Source organism: Carassius auratus, chromosome 24 (assembly GCF_003368295.1).
Source record: "Carassius auratus strain Wakin chromosome 24, ASM336829v1, whole genome shotgun sequence".
NCBI lineage: Eukaryota > Metazoa > Chordata > Actinopteri > Cypriniformes > Cyprinidae > Carassius > Carassius auratus.
Window position 1 is genome coordinate 7,561,286 of NC_039266.1, and position 23,069 is coordinate 7,584,354.

Consider the following 23,069-nt stretch of genomic DNA (forward strand, 5'->3'; position numbering starts at 1 on the left):
CGCTTATTCTTAGCATCTCGAGACGCCTTTCTCTGCGTGAGCCCTGAACACCAGAACACCACGAGTACTGAATCGGGCTCTTTCACATCTTGTTGTTTGTTTCAAACTGCGATTTGTATTTGTTCGTTCCGGTGCAGGAGGGACTTTGAGGAAAACTTCGCAGAAGAGAGCTCGGTTCAGTGTCGCTGTCCACCTCAGTCAGTCGGTTATATAAAATATAAAGGTGAAGTCATCATAGCTTGCTTAGTATAGACCCAGCTCCCAACCCAACTTTGAGAATAGATTAACGGCGATATTTTTTTTATCGCCCGATAAGAGTCTCGCGTTAACGCAGCACGTTAACGGCGATAATGGCCCACCACTAATATATATACTTTTTATCTGTATTTTTTTTTTTTTTTTTTACATTTAACTTATTTTGACATAGGGAGGCTAGAATAATTTTTTTATTATAATTTTTGTATAATTTAACATCATAATTTCTGGACCTCTAGTGTTTTTTTTTTGTTTTTGTTTTTTTTATAGCAATTAAAATTGTTTTCAAGCAGGTTTCCACAAACACTCCCCTCATCTGATATTGGTCCTTCAAACAAAGAGCCCCACCCCAAACTCTCATGATTGGTCTGCTGTTACTGTGTTGGGCTGTTTGTGATAATCAAACAAACAGTAATGCCACGAAAGCGCTACAAAGGTACACTGTTTCTGTGAAATTAACCCACTAACAAGTTTTCTTCATCTAATGCAAGGGCTCAGTGTTGGTCATTTGATGGTCCAAAATCCATATTTAAGCAGTTTCTAATTTAAGCTTCCTTTCAATAAGGGTCTTCTCTAACGATCAGTCATGTAGAATTATTCAACTTTTTCGAACAAGCAGAAGATAGGCCGGTTTCTCCGGTAGTGGGCGGAGCTAATGCACAGATGACAATTTTATTGGCTGGCGCTCAATTATTACCATCCCTGTATTGATTTCAGCAAATCAGTTCGACCGAACGCAATCCGTGATTAATATTCATGACCCAGCAGTTCATCAATCCATAGTGCATTGTATATTGTTAGTATGGTAGTAGAATTTGTAGTAGTATTATCTTTTAATAATAATTTATAGGATCTATTACTTTTTTTTTTTTTTTTTTTTATAGAAACCCAAAATGACAAATATGCATTCACACATGGTTATGAAGTTTTAGTTCGAATCACTATAAAGTTAATATATATAATATAACATAATATAATGCTTGACTGACTGATTAGGAAGCTAAGATTTAAGAAGCTGTGCCATTTTACAAAGATAAGCTGATTGGAATCATATACGTGTGTGTGTGTGTGTGTGTGTGTGTGTGTGTGTGTGTGTGTGTGTGTGTTATAAATTAGACACTTAAAGCTTAAAGATGCCGGAGGTAAATCCGTACATTAATAAGCTTACTATAAAATTAGTATGTGGAGAGGGACTATGGCTTTGTTCTTTAGTTGCTCTCAGCAAGCTTTACACGCTCTCATATGGTTTTACATCTCAGATTGCAGATCATTTGTCTCAATGACAGCTAAACAAATGTTAAAACTCCAACAGGAGGACATTATCAAGGCAGCACAGGGTAATGTATTTACCAACTCCTTGCTAAACCAACAAAAAAAGTGATTAAAGCTCCAAGCTACACAAATAACCTCTCGGGAACAACTAAACACACAAACTCCAGCATTATGAGTTTAGAGGGGTTAGATCACCAAATGTAAAAATGCTATAGATTATATCTGCCCCAAGAAAACTCGCTGCACTAAAAGTATTTCTGTGAATGCATGAATAAGAAATAAGTTTGCATAGACAGTTATAAACCCAAGACTATGCTTTACATTCATACAAATGATTTTAGTATAATATCTGCCTATTTGTTGCTGGTTAATGCCTTGGTTCAGTGTTTTCTCAAATGCTTTGATTCGAAGGCCCTCGCTGCCCAACACAATATTTAAAGGCTCCCCAACGTGTGTACATATATTTGCTTACTTTAATAAATTAATAATAATAATAGTAGTAATAATTTAAATACTTTTTAGTCATCCTGCAGGCCCCCGGTTGAGCCTTGGGGAGATGTTTTTTTGTTGTTGTTGTTTGTTTTCCTGAATTCAACAAATTAGAGGTTTTGGTTAAACACTTTTATTAACCAAACCATGATATTAAATAAATTAACCATAATTAATTTTGAATTTTGTGACTGAAAAAAGGGTATGTTTTTATTATTATTAAAAATAGCAGTTATTGAGGGGGAAATTTGCTTTTTTAATTGCTTTTTGTATTATATTCTAATATCATATTTGCTTATTTTGCTATATTATTAATTTTTGAGACTTTTATTAGATACGTTTTTTTTTTATTGATTGATTGATTGATTGATTGATTTATGGGAGTTTTACCCACTTAAAACACATATTAGTAAGTTAAACAGTTATTAGTAATTTAATTATCAAAACATTAGCCAACCCTGATATTTAAATGAACTAACCATGATTATTTTTTTATTCGTTCTGAAGTATCAAACACGGTATGATCTTTAATTAAAAACAATAAAAATATTTACGTATTTATTTATTTGAATATATTAACAATAATTTGTTTAAAAACTGAGAACTTCCCCGTTAACACCTATTAGTAAATTAATTTTGGTGCATTTTTAGAAAGCGTTCCTAACATACACTGCAAACACGCTTCTATTTCTGCTGACTTGCTCAATTTGCCTTCCATTATGTTACATTTATGAATTCAGTCATTTCTCCCACTGTATGTAAATGGAGAACATATGTTCAGCTCCTTTGACAAAAGCCGGGGGCCCTTCGTGAAGAAAAGCTGCCAGGTTCCTTCAGGATGATCATCCATTGCCTCTATAACATGTTGATGGCTGTAATGGTTTTAAATGCAGAAGCTCCTTGTCTGACTGACGCACCGCCGGAAGCCCGAGAGTGAAGACAGACTGGTTTAATTTGTGCTAAAAGACTGAGGCCGGACTAATAACAACATTTCTCAACGAACAAGCCGAGCGGCTGGTGGACTCTGACAGGACGCAGATATCACCGATCACACAGGACGACTGCTCAGATAAAAACCTGTTCAGAGGAAGACTGGGCTGAAACAAAAAGCCCAAGCAGCACAGCTCGGTTTATTAAAGCATGCACACTAATCGCTAGGTCCTGGCTCCGACAGAGATTTCAGCGACACGGTAGGGAAACTGACCTCTCTGACCAGTCTGTAATGGTCAGTGTACGTCTCCTCCGCTGCGAGAGCAACAGCAGTTCAGCTGATTGAAAAAGCTTCGAAACATCAAGCGTTTATTTTCACTTTACTGTTCTAGTTCGTGATCAACAAACACTAGAATAATTTTCCCAGTTTCAATGCAATGACATTAAGAATGCTAATTTATAAACATCGAATTAAATAAATCTAAATCAGTAATATACACTAACAATAAACACACACACACACACATAAGATGAATCATAAAAGTAATGAAAATGTCAGATTTCTGAACCCTATTTCCCTTCAACAAGTATGTGTTTCCAAAGCATCCTTCAATCCGCAGATAGGACTCACCTTTTTAACATCCTGAAGAGACATGCATCACACTCTTAAACTAAACTCTAGACGCCGCAGCATTTCTCAGCTCTGGCACGAGTCCCTCAAGCTTCGTCAGCTGAAATGCAGCGTGGCATAGTGAAAATCAACACCACAATCAAATCAGCGAAATGTTCAACACGCTGTGATAAAATGTCACACAGGCCTGGTCTAGAGGAGAGGAGAGCGAGCTGCAAAACTTTAGCTTTAGTTTAGCGAGAAGCCACTCACAGTCTCTAGCAAGTAAAGGAATCACAGGGAACTCTAGTTCTGGTCATTTCCACTCACCTGTGATTGACAGCAGGAACTCTGAGGCCGTGATTACACCTTGTATTACCATCTGATCACAAACCGTCAGCTCGGACAGATTGACTCACTCACGGAAGTAACATGTCTCAAACACATCTCTTGTGGCCCCTTACGATCGGATTTCGAGGAAATCATCACTACGTGAATGAATTGCTACTTCGGCATGTTACTTTATCTTATCTGTCAATGCATGTTGATATTCAGAGTCAACCACATGATGCTAATGCTGCTCGGATCTATGAACTGATTTAAAAACCCGTTAATGCATACATCTTGATATTAAAATGAAGAAAATGTGTGTAAATATATAAATAACATGGAAATATTGTTATTATTAAAAGGTTGTGTTTTACCAATGTTTTTTTTTTTTTTAAATTAGGTAGGAAAATTAATAGATTAATTTATGACAAGAGTGCACCCCTTTAAAAATCTACATTATAACAGTAGCTATGACCGTTGTTAAAAAAAAAAAAAAAAAACGTCCTCGTTGCCTTTTTCTCTATCACATATGAGAAATTATCTGAAATGATATATAAACTGAAAACTTAAAATCTCAAAATTCATCCTTTAAAAATCATTTTAAATTCAAACATTGCATTACCATGTAAATTGTACATCAATGTCATGTTACAAAATGGTTTCATTCATGAATTATAAAAATTTTAGTTTGGATCGTGCACTATAAAGTCTATGTGAGTGTGTGAGTGACAGTTAAGGGGACTGAAATAACATAAAAGTAAATAAATAAATAAATAAATAACACTAAAATGTAACTATAATTAAAATAAAAACAGAAAATATTAATTATTATAAAAATCTAATCAAATGTAAAATATTTACAAAACCTATAATAGTATGTAATAAAACATCAAATAAAACATTTGACATTGGGTCAAATCAAAAAGTCAAGTCTCCTAAAATATCAGATAATTTAACCTTTTTATGACGACATAAGATTATTTCAGGTAAAATGTCATGTGGTGAAAGTCCACCAAAAAAAATAAATAAATACAAATAAATAAATATATATATATATATATATATATATATATATATATATATATATATATATATATATATATATATATATATATATATTTGTATTTCTAAATTATTTATTTATTTATTATTTTTTTTTTACCATAAAAATTATTTTAAAACCATTCGGAAAAAGAATCAAGATGTGCACACACATGCATTCAAGCTGTGCAGAAACCGAGCCTATTAAATTTGTTTAACGGTTGCACTACATGACATTTTGGTATAGAAGTTGAATTAATATAAAGAGTACTTTTCTAAGAACATGCCACGTGCCTTTTAAACTAGATTTTTTAAATATTTTTAGGTAACGCTTTATTTTATAGCCTCTTTGTTACAAGACACATTTACTTGCTGTAATAACAGTACATTATGCACAATCACAAAAAAAAAAAAAATGCCATCCTTGATCCTGAACCAAACCTTGACCTGTAAGAACATGTTGTTAATTATATTATTACTTGTGTAATGTAACAATGACACCAAAATAAAGTGTAACCAGGTTTTTTTTTTAGAACTCTTATAAGTATCTGTCCCATCAATTCTGCTCTTGTGCACTTTTCTAAAATACATTTTTTATATTCTTGTAAATCCACGAACAGCCAGCAAAGAGTAATCCCCTTGTAGTAGCACAACGGCTGACTGAGTTTAGTAAGGAGTCTTTGATTTGGTGCAGTGTGTTCACATTCGTTCGACCTCAGAATGAGGTCTGAGTGATTTTATCCCAAAAAATATGCTAGCACCAGGTGTAAATGGAGTCTAAGTCATTCTCCTCCTGGATTCACGAAGGTCGGAAAGCCTAAATCTCATACAAGCCGTAATCTTCCCGAACTACCACAGGACCACAGGACAAATCACACGCACTCCTAACTAACATCACATTGGAAATCAATGGAAGCCACTTAAGCCTGACTGCTTCACTGAAGTGGACAAGACACTGGCCTGCTCTTCTTCACTCAGTTAATCACACACGAGCTGGAGCGCCTGACTCGACCCTGAAGACGGCAGAGTCCAGCTGGTGGCCTTCAGGAGATCAGCCCCGTCAGAGGAACCGCTGATGGACGTTGGTGGAGTAATCTTTGGCGCTCGAGTGGATTCTGGGCTCAGGAGCGAGTGAGTAGTGAGTCGATGTGGTGCAAACGCAGCAGATGACTCCCATGCAAGCTCCAGTTCTCAGCTGCAAGCACTGCATGATGGGAAATTCCTGCCTCAGACAATGCTAGAGACAAACGCTCATGCTGGCTTGAGAGCACCCTTCCTAAAGTTGCTCTAAACTGCTTCCACTTTTTATACTGGAGATGCCTGAAAGCTGAAAAGAACGTCTGGCAAAAAAAGCAGGATAATTCAAATAATAGCCAACAAGGTTGTACATGATTTACATATTCAAACGTTATACTAATGAAAGAATGGAGGAGGATGAAACAAGAACCTTTTTTTTTACAGAACAAAGTGATATTTTGTTCAAAGCTTTAACATGATTGTCCCAACTCGACCATAATTAAGCTACTTTTCATAGTGTCTCTGATTTAATAAATGCTGATGCTTAATAATATGATTTATTTCTACAAATCAGCACTGTCTGTTATAATGAATTGGTTTAAAGTAGGGCTGTCAAAAATAGCGCGTTAACGACGTTAATTAGTTGTTTGTCGTTAATTACTTCCAATTTTTTAACGCATTTCACGCATGCGCAGTGTAACAAATTATTCAGGTCAGGAAAGTCTCGTCGATCTCTGTATTTCTCAAGATAGTAAAAAACAGCGGCGAGCACCAGGACGAAAACACAGAAGAAGCTTAAGGTTTTACCCCATTTACTCTCAAATACATTCATGCCAAGCTCGATAAACAGAGACGACTTTGGTAGTTGATACGCTGGAGCTTCTTCCTGTTATAGCGTCCTGTGTTTCACACTGCACATGCGCAGAACGCCTACATGCAATGCATCGAAAATTACAGCTGTTTGGAAAAGCATATGCATTTTTACTTGGTTTTACTGGCACTTGAAGCCTTCAGAACGCGAAAATATCGATCCTAAAGTATTGTGGCAGAGCAAATGAACACCTCCCAAAAACAAGAGTGCCCAGAGTGCTACTTATGTGATGGTGGCGCATGTTTGTGTTTCTCTATGCATAATTTCATAGATATGTGGCTATATTTAACCACTGGTTCTCCTAAAACTCTTACACTATCTGTAGTTTAATGGCATGGTTTGATATAGTGCTCAGGTAAATTTGATCTAAGTAAATGTTAAACTTTTGAAATTCAGAAAAAAAAGAACCACATATTGATGAATCAATACATGAAAATTATGTATCTCTTTGTCCTGTTATTTATCTTTTGGTATGCATTTCAGAAAAAAAATGGTTAGGATTCAGGTGTAATTGCAAATAGTGATTAATCCTGATTAATCCACTGAAAATTCTGATTAATTTGATTAAAAATTTTAATCATTTGACAGCCCTAGTTTAAAGTATTGATTAGTTTGAGTAATCACACAAAAATATTAATGGAAGAGTCTGCATTAAGACAAATTTAAATGGAAAATTTACAATATGTATTACCTAAATATATATCTTATATTAATTTAGCCAACACTTATTAATTTAGAGAGTATGTTTGGAATTGTTCCTCTAGCTGAAAAAATATTTAAATTAGCATTTTTATTACAGTTTTTATTAATACTGTCAATCAATACTTTAACTTTTAAAGAAAAAAAGAGGTATAAATTACTTTCTTCTTTCAGTGAATGGGGGTTGAGATTTTGAAGCCCAAAAAAGGGTGTTTATCCATCATAAAAAGTGCTCCACACGGCTCTGAGGGGGTTAATAAAGGCCTTCTGAAGCAAAGTGATGCATTTGTGTAAGAAAAACATAAATTTTTTAAACTTTTTATGCAATTTCTAGCCTCCGCTATAATTGATGTACGCATGTTCATGTGAGAGTGGCATTCCTGCGGATGACGTAGGCATTACCTCCAGTGACAAGTAACAAACAAAACACTGGTCACAAATTTAAAGAAAGAAATGACGATTTGCAAATAAAATTTTTAGAAGATTTCAATATAAGCCAAACTATAACAACGTCAGAAAAACTCAATTAAATTCTAATTTAAAATGCATAATTTCAGCTGGGCGGGGGGGGGGGGGGTGATGGGAGGTTTGGTTTCTCTCCTGAGGCCACAAGAGGGCACGTCAAACTAAATATTACTTGCACATTTCTTCAAAGGAATAAAATAACATGCATAATGTTTTAAATATTGTTTATAAACCATAAAGTTGCTTAAACAATTAGAAGCAAAACATCACGCATGTATGTAGAGCTGGGCGATATATCTAACGATATGATCATGCGCATCTAGTCAGTAAATCTGGTTCTGTGATTAGCGCTAAATTGCCATCACCTGCTTTCAAATGAAGCGGCACTTAATAGACAGAGCATTAGATCACTGACAAGCTACACAATATCGTACGCGATTCGTCTGCTTTTAGTCATGAATTTTAGCGTTCTTTGAGTGTGGCTCCAGCGTGCTTCAGCCTGCGCACCTGCTGCTACTTAGCCACGATGAAAAGAAACACCACCTAGTCTCGTCAATACATTTACTTATGTTCTTTTACTTTAGTTACTTTTCTTTTCAGTTTGACAGTTTCGTGTTCTGAGTTAAGTTTTGTAACACTGTGTCTCCGAGTCTGACCTCGAGTGCCCGATCAGCCAACGCCAAACCACGGACTTCCCAAGACATCACTTCAGCGACTACTGAACTTCCAGCCAATCAGCGACATCGGGAAACCCCTTTTCAACGACAACAAAGGGAACCCCCTTTACACAGGAGTGACAACTAACTCCTCCAGACATTTGTACTGGTGTATCTAATATAATTTTAACCTAATCGAGGAACTCAATGCGAGCGCTAATTACGTGACTGATTGTTGTTCATGTCTATGCAATTTCACGTATTGCTGTAAACTTGGGATTCCATATTTCCATTCTCTTAAACTCATCTTTCCCTAACTTTTGATCTTCCTACAACTTGTGTGAATGTGTGACTGCGTGCGTTTATGTGTTAGATTAGTTTATATGTCTTAGATTTATCTAATAAAGCCTTATTCATATTGAAAAGAGAATTGCCAGTGCGATGAGGACAACTGTACACTTGAAGACATCAATATTTGAAATATAATAGAACTGAAGAGTGTCATTGAGAAATTTGGTTTTTCATTAAGTTGGAATGAGAGATTTGAAAATGTGAACGAAGAGATTTCTAGATGATATTAACACTGCTGTTAGGAAACAATGACACAATCACTAGACAAAAAAAGAGAAACAAAGTACACTAACAAGCTGTCTGGATCTCCAACGCATTTACAATGAAAACTGGATGTCATCATCAACATGAAAACAAGAATCATCTGACAAGACAACCTTGAAAAACAGCACTGATCGCTAAAGGAAATCTTTTGACACTACTTTCGTGTGCAAGGACCTGAGGAGAAATGAAAACTGAAGATCAACTTCTCTTTAGATTCAACTGGACATGGATCCAGTGTTTTTCTAATTGGCATGAAATTGGCGTTTTAATGCCTTCTTGGGATAAGTCAGATGATAAATGGAGGGGAAGGTCACAGCTTGGTCATGCTGCAGTACAGCTAGAGAAGATGTTGTCAAGTCGGATTAAAGTCTACTGTACATTGGTCAGGTCATGAAACTGAAGGGTTTAACTGCACAGTTGGTTTCAGCTGGCCAAATAAAGTAAGCTGTGTTTCACAACACTGATGAAAGAGCGTGATCTTCTGAGACATAACTTTTGCAGGTACATTAATGTGTTCATAGCCTCTAATAAACACCTGTACCATTGGCAATAATTCAGAAATAAATGCACACATTCAGTATCAGGACTCAAGGCTGCATTTATTTGATAAAACTACAGGAGAAACAGTAATTTTTTTATAATTTTTACATTTTACCAAAATTAATTAAAATAAAATAAATGTTCTATTCTAAAATATATTTAAATGCAAATTATTGCGGTTGGTCAATTGTTCAGCATCATTACTCCCATGTTCAGTGTCACATGATCTTCAAAAATCACTCTAATATGATGTTTATCATCTCAAGAAACAGTTATTATTATTATCAATACTTCAGTTAAACTTATATTTTATTCACAATAGAATATAGATAACATATCAAATGTTGAAAGTGAGACATTTTGAAATGTCATGCCAAATATTGGCTCATTTTGGATTTCATGAGAGCTACACATTCCCAAAATGTTGGGACAGGTAGCAATAAGAGGCTGGAAAAGTTAAATGTACATATGAGGAACAGCTGGAGGACCGATTTGCAACTTATCAGGTCAGTTGTCAACATGATTGGGTATAAAAAGAGCCTTTAGAGTGGCAGTGTCTCATCAATCTTGCCTAATTTTTAAACCTACTTTATATTAGGTGCGTTAAGGCTAGAGCCCGACCGATATGGATTTTTGGGGGCCGATGCCGATATTAACTCGAAAACAGCCGATTTATAAGCCGATATTTTGATTTTGAAAATAAACTGGATATTAGACCCATTTCCTATAAGCTGCACTTACATAACATTCAATGGCAAAATATCTGCCTGTTCTATGTATGTGGGCTGTATAAACCATTTTCCAGAAGGGATTTATGTAAAAAAAAGCCTTAGATTACGGTCTCAATCACTAAACAATTGCACATCAAAAGTATATATTTTTAACGATCAAAAAACAGTCTGATTTTAAACATTTAACACTTTTACTTTCTTCCAGTTGAAGCTGATTTTAACAGTCTGTGTGTGTACTGTAAATAAATTATAATACTAAAGTTAAAGTTAAAGTATTTGCAGAAGTAGTCCCACACTTTTGCTGCTACATCATTCACCTTTTTCAGCCATCTGTAGGGCAGAAAGAGAGACATAGAAAGAATAAGCATTTGTATTAATAATATCACCATGTATCATTACTCATGTCATCATTAGAATTATAATAATAATAAACAGGGATCTCCTACATAGGCAAAAATGAGAAATATATATATATTTTTTTATTTGTCAAGCAATAGGTATTAACCTCCTTATATTTAACAATATTATTTCAACATTTTCCTGTTATGTCTGTAAAGCTGCTTTGAAACAATATGTAAGAAAAAAAAAGAAAAGAAAAAAGCGCTTGTTCAGCTCACATTTATTTACATGTCCCCTCTGATTTAATCATGTCTGACGCACCTACTGTAGTTACTGTAACTACACTATATTTGCTCTCACAGACACATTCACAACGGACCCGTATATCTTCTCCTCTTCTCTTTGTGCAGTCTGAATCAAAATGGTTAACGTTAGTGCCATGAACACACCGCTGTCAATTTTGAGAAGAACCACCTTCAAACAAGTTAATAGCAAGCATTTAAGGGGCCTGCTAAAAAGGAAGCTATATTAGCGTTAGAGTAACGTAACCAGCCTGAATTCACCAAATTGTTCCCTGGGCCTGAGGGTAGCCTCTTCTTCCTTGCTTCTCTCTTAATTCTCATCAGCAGGACTAGCGCTATCGCTCGCTTCTTACAACGGGACAGATACATGTTTGCTGCTGACCGAAAAGAGGAACAACAGACTATGAAAGAGCTCCCGCTAAAAGTTTTTAAAACTCCGCCTACGCCATAGCGCAGAGCAGGGCAAATCGCGTTGTATCTGAAGGGCAACGCTAAACCCAGCGGCCAAGCGCTGTGCATACCGCGTCCTGTGTGAAAGGCCCATTACGCGGTCATTATGTGGGAAACACACCGCAATAGAATAAGCACTAAACGCTAACTTTATAGTTCGACCTCTTATTAACGTTCGCGCTCTTCCACTGATAAACATGGTATTAGCTTTGTGGCTAATCTAATATAGCAATGCATTAGCGGCTGTAAGTGATGTTACAGAATATTTAGAAGTGATAATGATAGGACCGTTAACTAGAACTACCACACCGTTTTTATATACAGTGTATGAACTAAATCTACAATCATTTCACATGACGAACGACAGACTCACCTGGGTGGCTTGGCTGATCGCTTTCTTCTTTGTGGATTTCTGGCGCTGTTGCAACTCTGGAGCTGCAGACCGCCCTCTGGTGGGCAAACTATGCAACACTCATAACATGAGTGAAGAATATGAGACTGTTTCTCATGTTTCATCGGCCGTTATAAACGCCGATGCCGATTTAAATGCAATTAGCTCATATCGGCCGATAATATCGGCCGGCCGATATATCGGTCGGGCTCTAGTTAAGGCCACCTAATATAAAGTGGGACCAAATATATCAACATTTACTCGAAAAATAACTGCATTCCCTAAAACATATAATTAAGTAATCTTGGTCCTGCTTTTTTAGTTGTCATGTTGTTGTTGTTGTTGTTGTTGTTTTTTTGTTGTTTTTTGATAACTAGGCTCCAAATTGAGAGATCAGTCATCGGTCATGATTTTACAGTCTGTTGTCTTGACCTGCCACTTGCTGGTGACCTTTCCACTCTAAACGAAGGCCATTTGCAAACAGGACACGTCTGTGACCTTCTCCAAGTGGCTCTGAGAAATCCAAACTCACCTTCAGCCTCCAGCCTCACAAGCTCTACATCTCCCCAAAATCATGTGCTATGAGCACAGCATCGATCTCATGGGCTCAAAGACAGACCTGTGCTTCATGCATCAGAGACGGAAAGCGAGATGGAGAGCGAGGAGGCAGCTTGTGTTTTTCATAAAGCGGATGGTGATGATGGGTTGATTTGTTATGTGCAGAGAGTCAGCCTTGGAAGATAACAATTCAAGCTAAACCTTGGCAGTATTGTGCTGCACAGCACTGAATAAACACATGAGCTGCAAATACACAGAACACAAACATGACAACATAATAAATATACCATAACGGTGCGGTCACAAAAAAAGGTTGATTGTCTTTTGTCTGTAGTGTAGTGATGTATGAAGCACAGCTCAAATATAAGTCACTTTCAAACCAACCAGCTCTCTGTTAGTCAGCATGAAGGTGAATCTGCCTGCTAATGCTAGTCCACGCATAAAGATCCACCAAACAACGGCTGCAGCTTAAAAAAAGAAATATATATAATTTTTTTTTTGCATCTCAAAAGCTGCAGGTTTGTTAGTTTTAATAGCTTGATGAGAAAAACAGAAATCTCAAATCTAAAAAGTAATTATTCGTAAATACTGTTCCCTCCAGCAATGATAAGGCTATATTGAATATTTATTTATCTATTGATTGATTAAAAGTTTGTGATCAGAACTATTTTTTTTTAATAAGTGTCTTCTGCTCATTAAGGCTGCATTATTTGATCAGAAATACAGGAAAAACTGTAATATTTAGAAATATTATTGCAATTTAAAAAACTGGTTTCCTATTTTAATATACTTTAAAATCCAATAAAAAAATTTATTTATAAAGCACATTTAAAACAACCGAAGTCAGCCAAAGTGCTGCACAGAGAATGCAAAACAAGTCAACAAGTTAATAAACAATAAAACACAAACTATAAAACACACACTGTAAAATGGACGAGGTTCACTTAAATAAAGGATCCTGTACAGCAAGTCAAAAAATATTAAATGCTAAGGAGAAGTAATACGTTTTAAGAGTAGACTTAAAAACAGATGGAGTTGAGGAAGTTCTGATTTCAATTGGCAAACTATTCCACAACTTAAGAGCCAACAACAACAAAAAGCACGTTCACCTCTGTTTTTGAGATGTGTCCTGGGAACTTGCAATAAACTAAAATCAGTGGATCTGAGTGCTCGACTTAGTTTATGGATGTAACAAATCAGATAGGTACTTTGACTGGCAGCCAATGCAATGAAATCAAAACTGGTGTGACAGACTCATGTTTGCGCTTCCCATAAAAAGATGAGCCACTACACTCTGAACCAACTGTAGACGAGAAACTCATGGCTGAGGAGCAACGATATACAATGAGTTACAAGTGTGCAAGATTTGTGTGTCGTCAGCATACAGATGAAAAGAGACCCCAAACTTTTTAAAAATAGATCCTAAAGGAAGCATTTAAAGAGAAAACAGTACCGGACAAAGAATCGAGCCCTGAGGGACACCAGATTTTAAATATATATCAATTGAGAATTGGTTTCCAATACTAACAACATACCTCTTATTGGTGAGATGTGAACGAAACCACTGCAACACGGTGCCCCGAAGGCCAACACATGTTTCAAGACGTGATACTGTATAAGTGTATTATGATCAACTAAACCAAATGCAGAACTGAGGTCTAACAGAACCGAAGCCATAGACTGCCCAGAGTCAGTAATTAGCATAAACTCTTAAAAGAGCTGACTCAGTCCTGTGACAAGATTTGATGCCAGCATGAAAAGTTTCAGAGATTGACAGTCAAATAAGATTGTAGTTGATTTCAAGTCAAGTTAGCCAGTAATGTAGGATCCAAACCTTTTTTTTTAAGATGAGGCCGCAACGTGGCAAGTTTAAAGTCGCTAGGTACAGTGCCAGTATAGAGGCATTTGTTAATTAGAGACAAAAGGTCAGGGCCAACAGTCTCAATAATCTGTCCAAGGAAACGTGAAGGAATTACATCCTGGGGACACAGATTGGCTTTTGACTAATTCTTGAAAAAAATTAACTCAAAAAGAAAACGCTTTGCAGCTTTAGCAGCTCACTGATAGGCATAAAGTCACTTAAAATTTCATGACACTTGTAGTTTGTCTTTTTTTCCCATTTACATTCAGCCTTTCTACAGGTCTGTCTGAAACAACGAGTAAAACCATTTTGCCAAGGTACTGAACTGTGTTTATGTTTTTTCACCTTTAGTGGTCCAACAGAGTTTAAAATATTATAACAGGTAGAATTGAACAGACTTAGATGTTCATCGCCATTGAAGTGATACGTAGAGGAATTGATATCCTGATTAGCACTGAGAGGAGGAAACTTCGTCATTTGAACGGTCAGCGATGATACGAGTCCATCGTGGAAGTGGAGAATGTCTATGAGTATTTCCATCCAATGGCATAGAAAACAATATAGGTTTATGATCAGACAAGCCTGCAACATTGATAATAATGTCTAACACTGATAAACCACAGGATACAGTCAAGTCCAGAGTGTGGCCCTGAACATGAGTTGGTCCAGACCAGGGGCGGAGCCAGACGATGTAAACATTCGGGGCTTAGCCCAAATCTAGGGGGGTCCAGGGACATACTCCCCCAGGGAGATTTTTTCCCCCATTTACATCAGCTAAATGCACTATTTTTCAGGCAGTTTGAGATAATAGACTGCCTAAAAATCTATACACTATCTGGGAAAATGATGATGGTGACTCAGTAAAAAAATTAATTAATTAATATCACCCAGTAGAGCCTACAAACATTTTTGTATTTAATTGTTCTCCATCTATATTTCTCAATTAATCTCTCTTCTTATCCCACTAATGTGCCGAGATTAGCTGTAAAACATGCCTTGAGATAACTTAGCATTTGATACAAGATGTGTGTTTCAGTTTTACAAGAAAATGTAACGTTGCTTTTGAATCTCTCTCTGGCCGGTGAGGTTTACTGTTAGTGTTCCTTGTAAAAAAATTCAGCCGGTTAGCCAGTGAGCTTGCTACGACGCAGGTGAAATAAAAAGCCCACCAGCCCCTAATGACAATGACGAAGAAGAAGATTTATATTCTTCTTTGTTAGTTTTTATTGGCAGTTGGCAAACAAGCTGAGTGATGTGCGATGCATTAACATCTGCATTACTTAAGCCCCTTTTTCTATTTTAAATAAAATATATGAAACAGTGCAACAGTTTCCAACATTGATGACAAATCAGCATATTGTATTTATTTATTCTTTCCCATAGTATGTTTTTTACTGAGACAAAAAGTGTGGAAAAAATGCCTGTATTTTACTGTGATTTGCTTCTTATGTGTAACATTTCCAACCCATTTGATTGCTCAGATGAAAAAAAAGGGGGGAAAAGTCTCATATATTTAGTTTGTGCTTACAATCCGATGCATTCCCTAAAACTCTCAGACTGTTGCTAAAGTCTGCCTCTTCTGTAAATCCTCAAAGACACTTAATTCTTACAATCCACACAATTCAGAAATATAGTTTCGCTAAGAGTCCTCCACAATAAGCTTCAGCAGACATTAACTTACTTTATGGTTCATTTTTGAACCATGACATCAGATTTTTTCACCAGCACTAGTTTAGAGCCCACTGAAGACTTACTGGACTACGCATTAAAGTGACCGACTAAAAACTGTACTACTCGTAAAAACTCATAAAAGTAGCAAATTCACCAACGACCATCGGTGCCTTAATTCAGCAGAGCTTTACGGTTCATTTTACAACAACAGAAACAAGTTCAGTTCTGCTAAATTAAACATTAATTTTACTGATGGATGGCAGTCGTAACAGGAGTCACTGACAGTTTCACTGCCGTATCCAGCGCAGATTTTAACACATCGCCGAGACATTCATTTGAGACGTGACTTACTTCACACTTTACTGTTAGAGCAAGCATCATCAAACACACACTCCTCACAAGAGAGAGCAGCATATGATTCCTTTTGATTCAATCATTCTTTCTGAATACAGTCATTTGGAGAAAACTGATATAGGAATGTTCAGAATTATTATTATTGATGTTGTTGTTAAATATTTATTTATTTATGTGCGAATGACAAAGCATATTGAAATGTGACATTCAGGGGGTACTTTAAACAATTATTTTAGGTCATAAAACTACATAAGCCGGCAACCCCTGCATTAAACCGAAAAAACTGGGTTTCAATCAAAACTAAAATAAATGAAATATAATTTAACTAAAACAAAACAACAGACCAACCAAGATCACACTCAGATCATGAGGTAAAAAACTAAATGCACATCTAAACGCCTCGTATTCTTAAAGATTCTAAATAAATTCTAATCAGAATTTAAATTGCACAATTAAAATTAGTGTTATTTTTAACATGTAAATATAAATTTTAGCTCATATAATAAATATTAGCAGCAGCTTCAATATAGAGAATCTGCCGCTGGCCCTTTAAATCACAAATACATGATAGGGCACACATCATAACTTGGTTTAACCTGTTAACTGTCACTCACATTTTTGAACATAGACTTGAAAGTGTATGATCCAAACCTAATTTTTTTAAACATTTTAAAACTTGTTACTAAAACATTTTGTAACATACTATTGATGTATAATTTCCATGGTAATGCAATGTTTGATTTTAAAATGGGTTTCAAAGGATGAATTTTGAGATTTTAAGTTTTCAAGTGATATATCATTTCTAATGATTTCTAAAGTGTGATAGAGAAAAAGACAACAAAGAAGACAAAGTCAGAACTCCTGTTATGATGTAGGATTTAGCGGAGCACTCTTGCCATAAATTAATTATTACTTTTCCTACATAATTTTTAACAAAAAAGATTGGTAAAATATATATTTAGGAGTCTTAGACCTTTCCAACGAAATATAGTTTGTCATGATAAGATAAGGATTGAATTGTAATATAGTGAAGTAAACGTAGAGGGCCCACCGAGGGGCCAGGCGGCAGTTAACAGGTTAAATAGTCAGAGATGTTGAAAGCAGGATACTGATCAATCTAAACGATCTGACTCAATGATCAAGCTACAGCTAGCCTGCAATTTACACTCGAACTGACAACACAGTAACCAGCCATTGGACCACTTCAAATAACAGCCGCAATATAATCACCCTTATTTCATAATTAACTAATGCAAAATAAACGTGTGCAAATCAACACATGAGAACTACTGAAGAAGTCTTCACTCACCTCTATCTGGACGCGCGTGCTGGTGTTGAGATGACGGCTGATGTGCCTGATCAACACACATGCGTCATCTCATAACATATATTAATTTAGAGCGTATTATGTGTACGGCATTACCTTATGATAATTTAAATATAGAAATACGTCGTTAATTAAATCTGAACATCAAATGTGCTTGTTTATTTAAACAGTAAAGCGGTTGTTTCTGTTCAGGCGCGCCTCTTCTGGCTGTTCTTGGGTCCTTGCGTTGAGTCTCCATCATGGCGGCGTCCAGCAGAGAGCATGTCCTGTCACTCTACAGACTGCTTCTGAAGGAGAGCAAGAAGTTCCCCTCATACAATTATAGGTATTTACAGCAATATACATCTATTTATCCGTGACACAAGCGCGTGCCGTTTATACAATAGTCTCCGTGGTATAATGTGGAATGTATAAGCATCAATACGAGAAATACATAGCAGATATTAATCTCATCCACTGATCTATAATATATAAAGATCCGTGATCTCATCTCAGTGTTTGTGACGTTTTCAATATCTCTGGTGAAACATACAGCTGAAAAACTGATTATTAATGGTTTGGAAACGCCGTACTTTTTTTTAAAGGATTCTTTGATTAAAATGAAGCTTCAGAGAGCAGCATTTATTTGAAATAGAAATATTTGCTTAATAAAACTATTGATACAAATATTTGAATTGTTTCCACTAACTAACTAATTAATTAAATATAATAAAAGGCAGCTCAACTGTTTTCAATATTGCTAATAACAAGAAATGTTTTTTGAGCATCAAATAAAATTAGCATTAGGCAAGGCAAAGCAAGTTTATTTATATAGCACATTTCGTACACAATGGTAACTCAAAGTGCTTTACATAAAAAAAACGTAAAATAATAATTAGAATAATTTCATTAAGACTGGAGCATATCGCTTTTTACGATACATAATTTCAAAGCAACTTTACAGAAAATTACGTTTCTATAATATTTAGTAGTAGCTTATCTGTGGATTCCATAAATGTATGTGCAAATGACAGGAATTTTCAGAAGAAAAAAAAATGTATACAAGACATAGTCAAGTCAACCAGATGTTGAACACTATTAACAGCAATTATAATGTGATTGCAATGCATAGTAAGTAACAATATTTGTTAGTTCTGTTGTTGATTCAGGGTAAGCATCATCTGAGGTCCTCTGAGGATCAGCAGCATCATCTCTTCTCAGGTGTTCTGGATCTGAATCCTAGATACTAAACATAGAAACAAATAGAGACATCATTAGCATAGCTGCTGTTCCAACAAAGTAAAATTAGTTTAACCCGAGCTAAAGAATGAGAATGCACAATTGATCAGATGCAACTGCAGTGACAAATTATGAGATGCATTATTCAAATGCTTGGCGAAAGAGATGTGTTTTTAATCTAGATTTAGAAAACCTACGTATATACTGAAGTCTAATAATATCTCTATAACTGTTTTTACAGTTTTTTTCTTTCTAAAATAAATGCTTCCTTTGTGAGCATAAAAGGCTGATTAAAAACAAACAAACATTAAAATCATAATTATTCCAAATATGATGAATTTAAGAAACAAATGTATACAATTAACTTAATACATATTATACATCATATATATATATATATATATATATATATGTATATATATATATATATATATATTAAAATCTAATATCACTTTTGTTTTATGTGTGTGTGTGTGTGTGTGTGTGTTATTATTAAACACCAAAATTAAAAAAGACACTTTAATTTTATATGACTAGTACTGTATGTAAGCCAGACAGAAAATGTACATACCATTCACAGTAAATATACAGTGCTGCAGAAATAGTATGACTCTCTTCATAGAGTGCCATTCGAAACATCCCCTGATTCTCACTTCTGCTCTTAATATTGAAAATATAACCATGATACAGTATATCATTCCAAGTTATTGTTCGGAAATTCTATCATCATGGTGCATTCATATTACAAATAGCTATAAAAGGCTTAACGTGTTCACAGAATAAAGAGCTGACAGCCAAAGGATAATAATCTCCCACCCACTCAGTCTCCACAGAGCTTCGAGTCTTCCTCTGAAACCTGCCAGTGTTCACGCGTTAACCGTTTTAAAGCTCATACTTCTGTAATCCTTTTAGTTTGCCTGTATGCAAATGCTAATATGAATGCAAGTTCATGAATGTCTCGTTGATGAAATCAGAGAGGATTTGTGGAGCTGCAGGTTTGTAAAAAACAGACCCATCATTACGTTTTTTTAGCCTTAAACTGTGGAATCCATAATAATTCTTCCTCCAGTGAAAAAGTGCATCTAATGTTGTCTGCTCACATCAAAATTCACCCACAGGTTCGTTTAGAGCTGTGCAGATTTCTCTCCTGATTCAGACCTTATGACTTGTTCACCGTTTAGGACGGTTTGAAGTTAAAACATCATAACAATCAAGCTGTTTCTTACAAACACGCAGCTTTTCACCTCTCAAGACATTAACTGATGGACTGGAGTGGTGTGGATTACTTTTAATGGTTATATCAGCTGTTTGCACTCTCATTCTGACGGCACCCATTCACTGCAGAGAAAGTGACGATACAATCCATTTAAAATCTGTTCTAATGAAGAAACAAATGACAATGAACGGTCACAGTTTACAGAGAAATCCCTTCTGCTCATGTTTCATTAACGAGGCCTATTGTTTTCACCGTAACTGGCTGATTTAGCCAGAAACCTCATTGTGCATGTTGTTTTCTATCCGTGTGATATAGTCTGTTCAATTATTCAAGGCCTAGCAACTTGATTTTTAACATGCTGATGGTAACTCAGATTTGGTATGCAGTGTAATAATACTCATTGAGCATTGGTTTGAGCGATGTGTGTATGTGATGTGAAATTCTCAAATTTACGCAGAGAGAAAGAAGTTGAAACAGCATGTGAAGAGAGAGAGAGAGAGAGAGATGCAGGGAGGGGAAAGAGTGAATGAAATGCAAGAGAACTTGAAATGATTGAACGCCGGAAACAAATTCAGTCAGTGAGAGCGAATGATAGAGAAGGGAGGATGAAAGAGATGTTGATTTTGACGGAAGGTAAGAAAAAAAAACTCCTCTGCCAAGAAGGAAGAGTCACAACACGCACCCAGAGAGAGAAAGAGAGACTGTTTTTGAGGAGAGGACGGTACACGCTGCAGATTTCACAATACGGCTGCAAGTGTAGAGAGCAGAAAGTAGGGCAGCTCTTACGTAAAGCATCTTCCCGTTAAATATAACCCTCCCCGTGGTGTTTAGTGCGGAGCCGGTGACGACATATCTGTGCTCAGTCTTATTCATAAAGCTCACAAGAAATCAACCTTTAAAAGCCACAGATAAATAAGTGATCGGCTCACATCACGCAGATCTTCGTTCCAGTGCCTTATTCTCTGTTCTCTTTGTTTATCCGTAGCTTGCTGTTCATTTAGCATGCTGCGTTTACTGTGACTGAGTTTGTTCTGTGTGTTCAGATTCAGGATCAGATTGATTTCTTGCTCAGATTTATGGCTAGAGTGCCAGCAAATCATTTCGTGATCATATTTTCAAGCCTTGTTTCTAAATATGTCCCAGACCGGTGTTTGCTGGGCTCACGGTGTGGGCAGGTGATATGTTTGCAGGAAGTTGAGCGTGTGCTGCTGTCTCTGACGGGTCTCAGTTCCAGCCGTGATGTTGAGGCTTCAGGATTAATGTGGTTAAAGCTTCAGGAGCATCTCTCTGGGTTTGATCTCTGAGAGAAACCACAAGCTCTGACATCATCACAGACTCTCTTCTTCTCGTCTCCTTTCTTCTCTTCCTTTTCATTTTCTTTTCACATTGCTCCCTTTCTCTCGTTGTCGTGTCTTTTTCTTCTCTCATCTCTTCTTGTTTCATCTCTGCTTTTAACTTAAGCTCTTCCTTGTTTTCTCTTATTTCTTCTGTCCTCATCATCTTTGAGACCAATCTGTCTTGTTTTCTCTGCCTCATTCGTTCTCTTCTGTTGACATCTAGCTTCACTTCTCATCTCTCTGTTCCTCATCTTTTCCATAACTGTATTTCTCGTCTTGTCTTGTATTTTAGGACTCTTCTCTCTGTGGCTCTCTCTGTCTATCTCAACTCTCATTTTTCTCTCATTTCACGTCATTTATTTGCGTGTCTCACCTGTTCTCATGTCTCAGTTCATTTCTTTTCTCTTTATTGTTTCTTATTGTCACTTATCTTATCTCTATCTGTCGTCTGGTCTCATCTCCTCTTCTCTCGGTCTCATCTCTTCACATCTTGTCTCTCACTGGCTGTTCTTGTCTTCTTTCTCTTCTCATCTTATCCTCTTCTTCTCATCTCTCTGTTTTTCCACACTTCTGTGATTTCGGCCACACTCATCCTTCTTCAGCTGCATCTTTAGCTAATAAAACAGGGCCTGTGTATTTACAGCTGAAGGTGTCATTAAATATTAAGCCATTATAATTGGTTCCACTTCACAGAACCATGAAAAAGGTTGTTTTATGTTCTTTTAGATGCCTGTTATTACTCATGTTTTGTGTTGGTGAGGTGAATTAATTGTGTGTTTAACTGCCCATGGGTGACGCTACGCTAATTGTCGCCTACAGAACAAGAGTTTGCTAATCTGCTGTCGTAAGATCTTAAGTGAGAGTTCCTGTTCATCTCCCTAAATATAATCTCTCAGCTGCCCGAGTGTTAATCACGCTCCCACCCGCTACACACAAGCGGACGCCACGTTATGCTTTTGTTTAAGGTCATCTTAAGCATATCCAACGATATGACGCATTCACTTAAAAACACAAGCATTTCGTTGCTTTGTCACGCACATCACGGCTCATATTTAAGTCTGGATGCTTGGCAGCGAGGATGAGTGTCTCTCTGAGGATTCAGTATGGGTGCCGCTCGATGAATCAGCCGTTCCTACGCTGGTGACAAAGACCAACTGCTTAATTGTCCAATGGCCCCAGCCAGACTTCACCACAGATCTACAGATCCCTCTCTGTTTTCCTTCTGACGAATGCTTTGTCTTGTTAATGACCTTAAAGCCAGATGGCTGAAAATACTGAAAATATCCATCAGGGATTATGATTATGTGAGTGGTTTATTATTAACTGGGACTTCGATGTGATGTAAACTGAAGAATGTGATGAATATAAATCCCTCTAATATAGTGTAAAATTAATCTAAGATTTGCATACAAAAGTGTTAAAAGGGTTTTTTATGGCCTCTAATCATTTAGTCAATTGACCAAATTGTAAGATGCAGTGCATCAAACTCTTAATATGAATGCAAGGTGGCGCGTAAAGTTGAGA

The 23,069-nt window shown here is 36.3% G+C and overlaps 2 protein-coding genes across 3 annotated transcripts in view; one reads left to right on the forward strand and one right to left on the reverse strand.

The window, feature by feature from the left end:
* fars2 (phenylalanyl-tRNA synthetase 2, mitochondrial) overlaps window positions 1-17,837 on the reverse strand; it is a 126,525-nt gene extending 108,688 nt beyond the window's left edge. The window contains exon 1 of the mRNA XM_026200864.1: window positions 17,757-17,837. The gene's annotated coding sequence lies outside the window, so the exon portion shown is untranslated. The remainder of the gene's footprint in view (window positions 1-17,756) is intronic.
* A 90-nt stretch (window positions 17,838-17,927) lies between these two features.
* The window catches only part of lyrm4b (LYR motif containing 4), a 44,724-nt gene continuing 39,582 nt past the window's right edge, over window positions 17,928-23,069 (forward strand). The window contains exon 1 of one of the 2 annotated variants that reach the window (XM_026200867.1): window positions 17,928-18,099. In XM_026200867.1, coding sequence (XP_026056652.1) covers window positions 18,014-18,099 — 86 coding nt within the window. In that variant the 5' untranslated portion in view covers window positions 17,928-18,013. The remainder of the gene's footprint in view (window positions 18,100-23,069) is intronic. The other variant, XM_026200866.1, reaches the window with a different exon arrangement.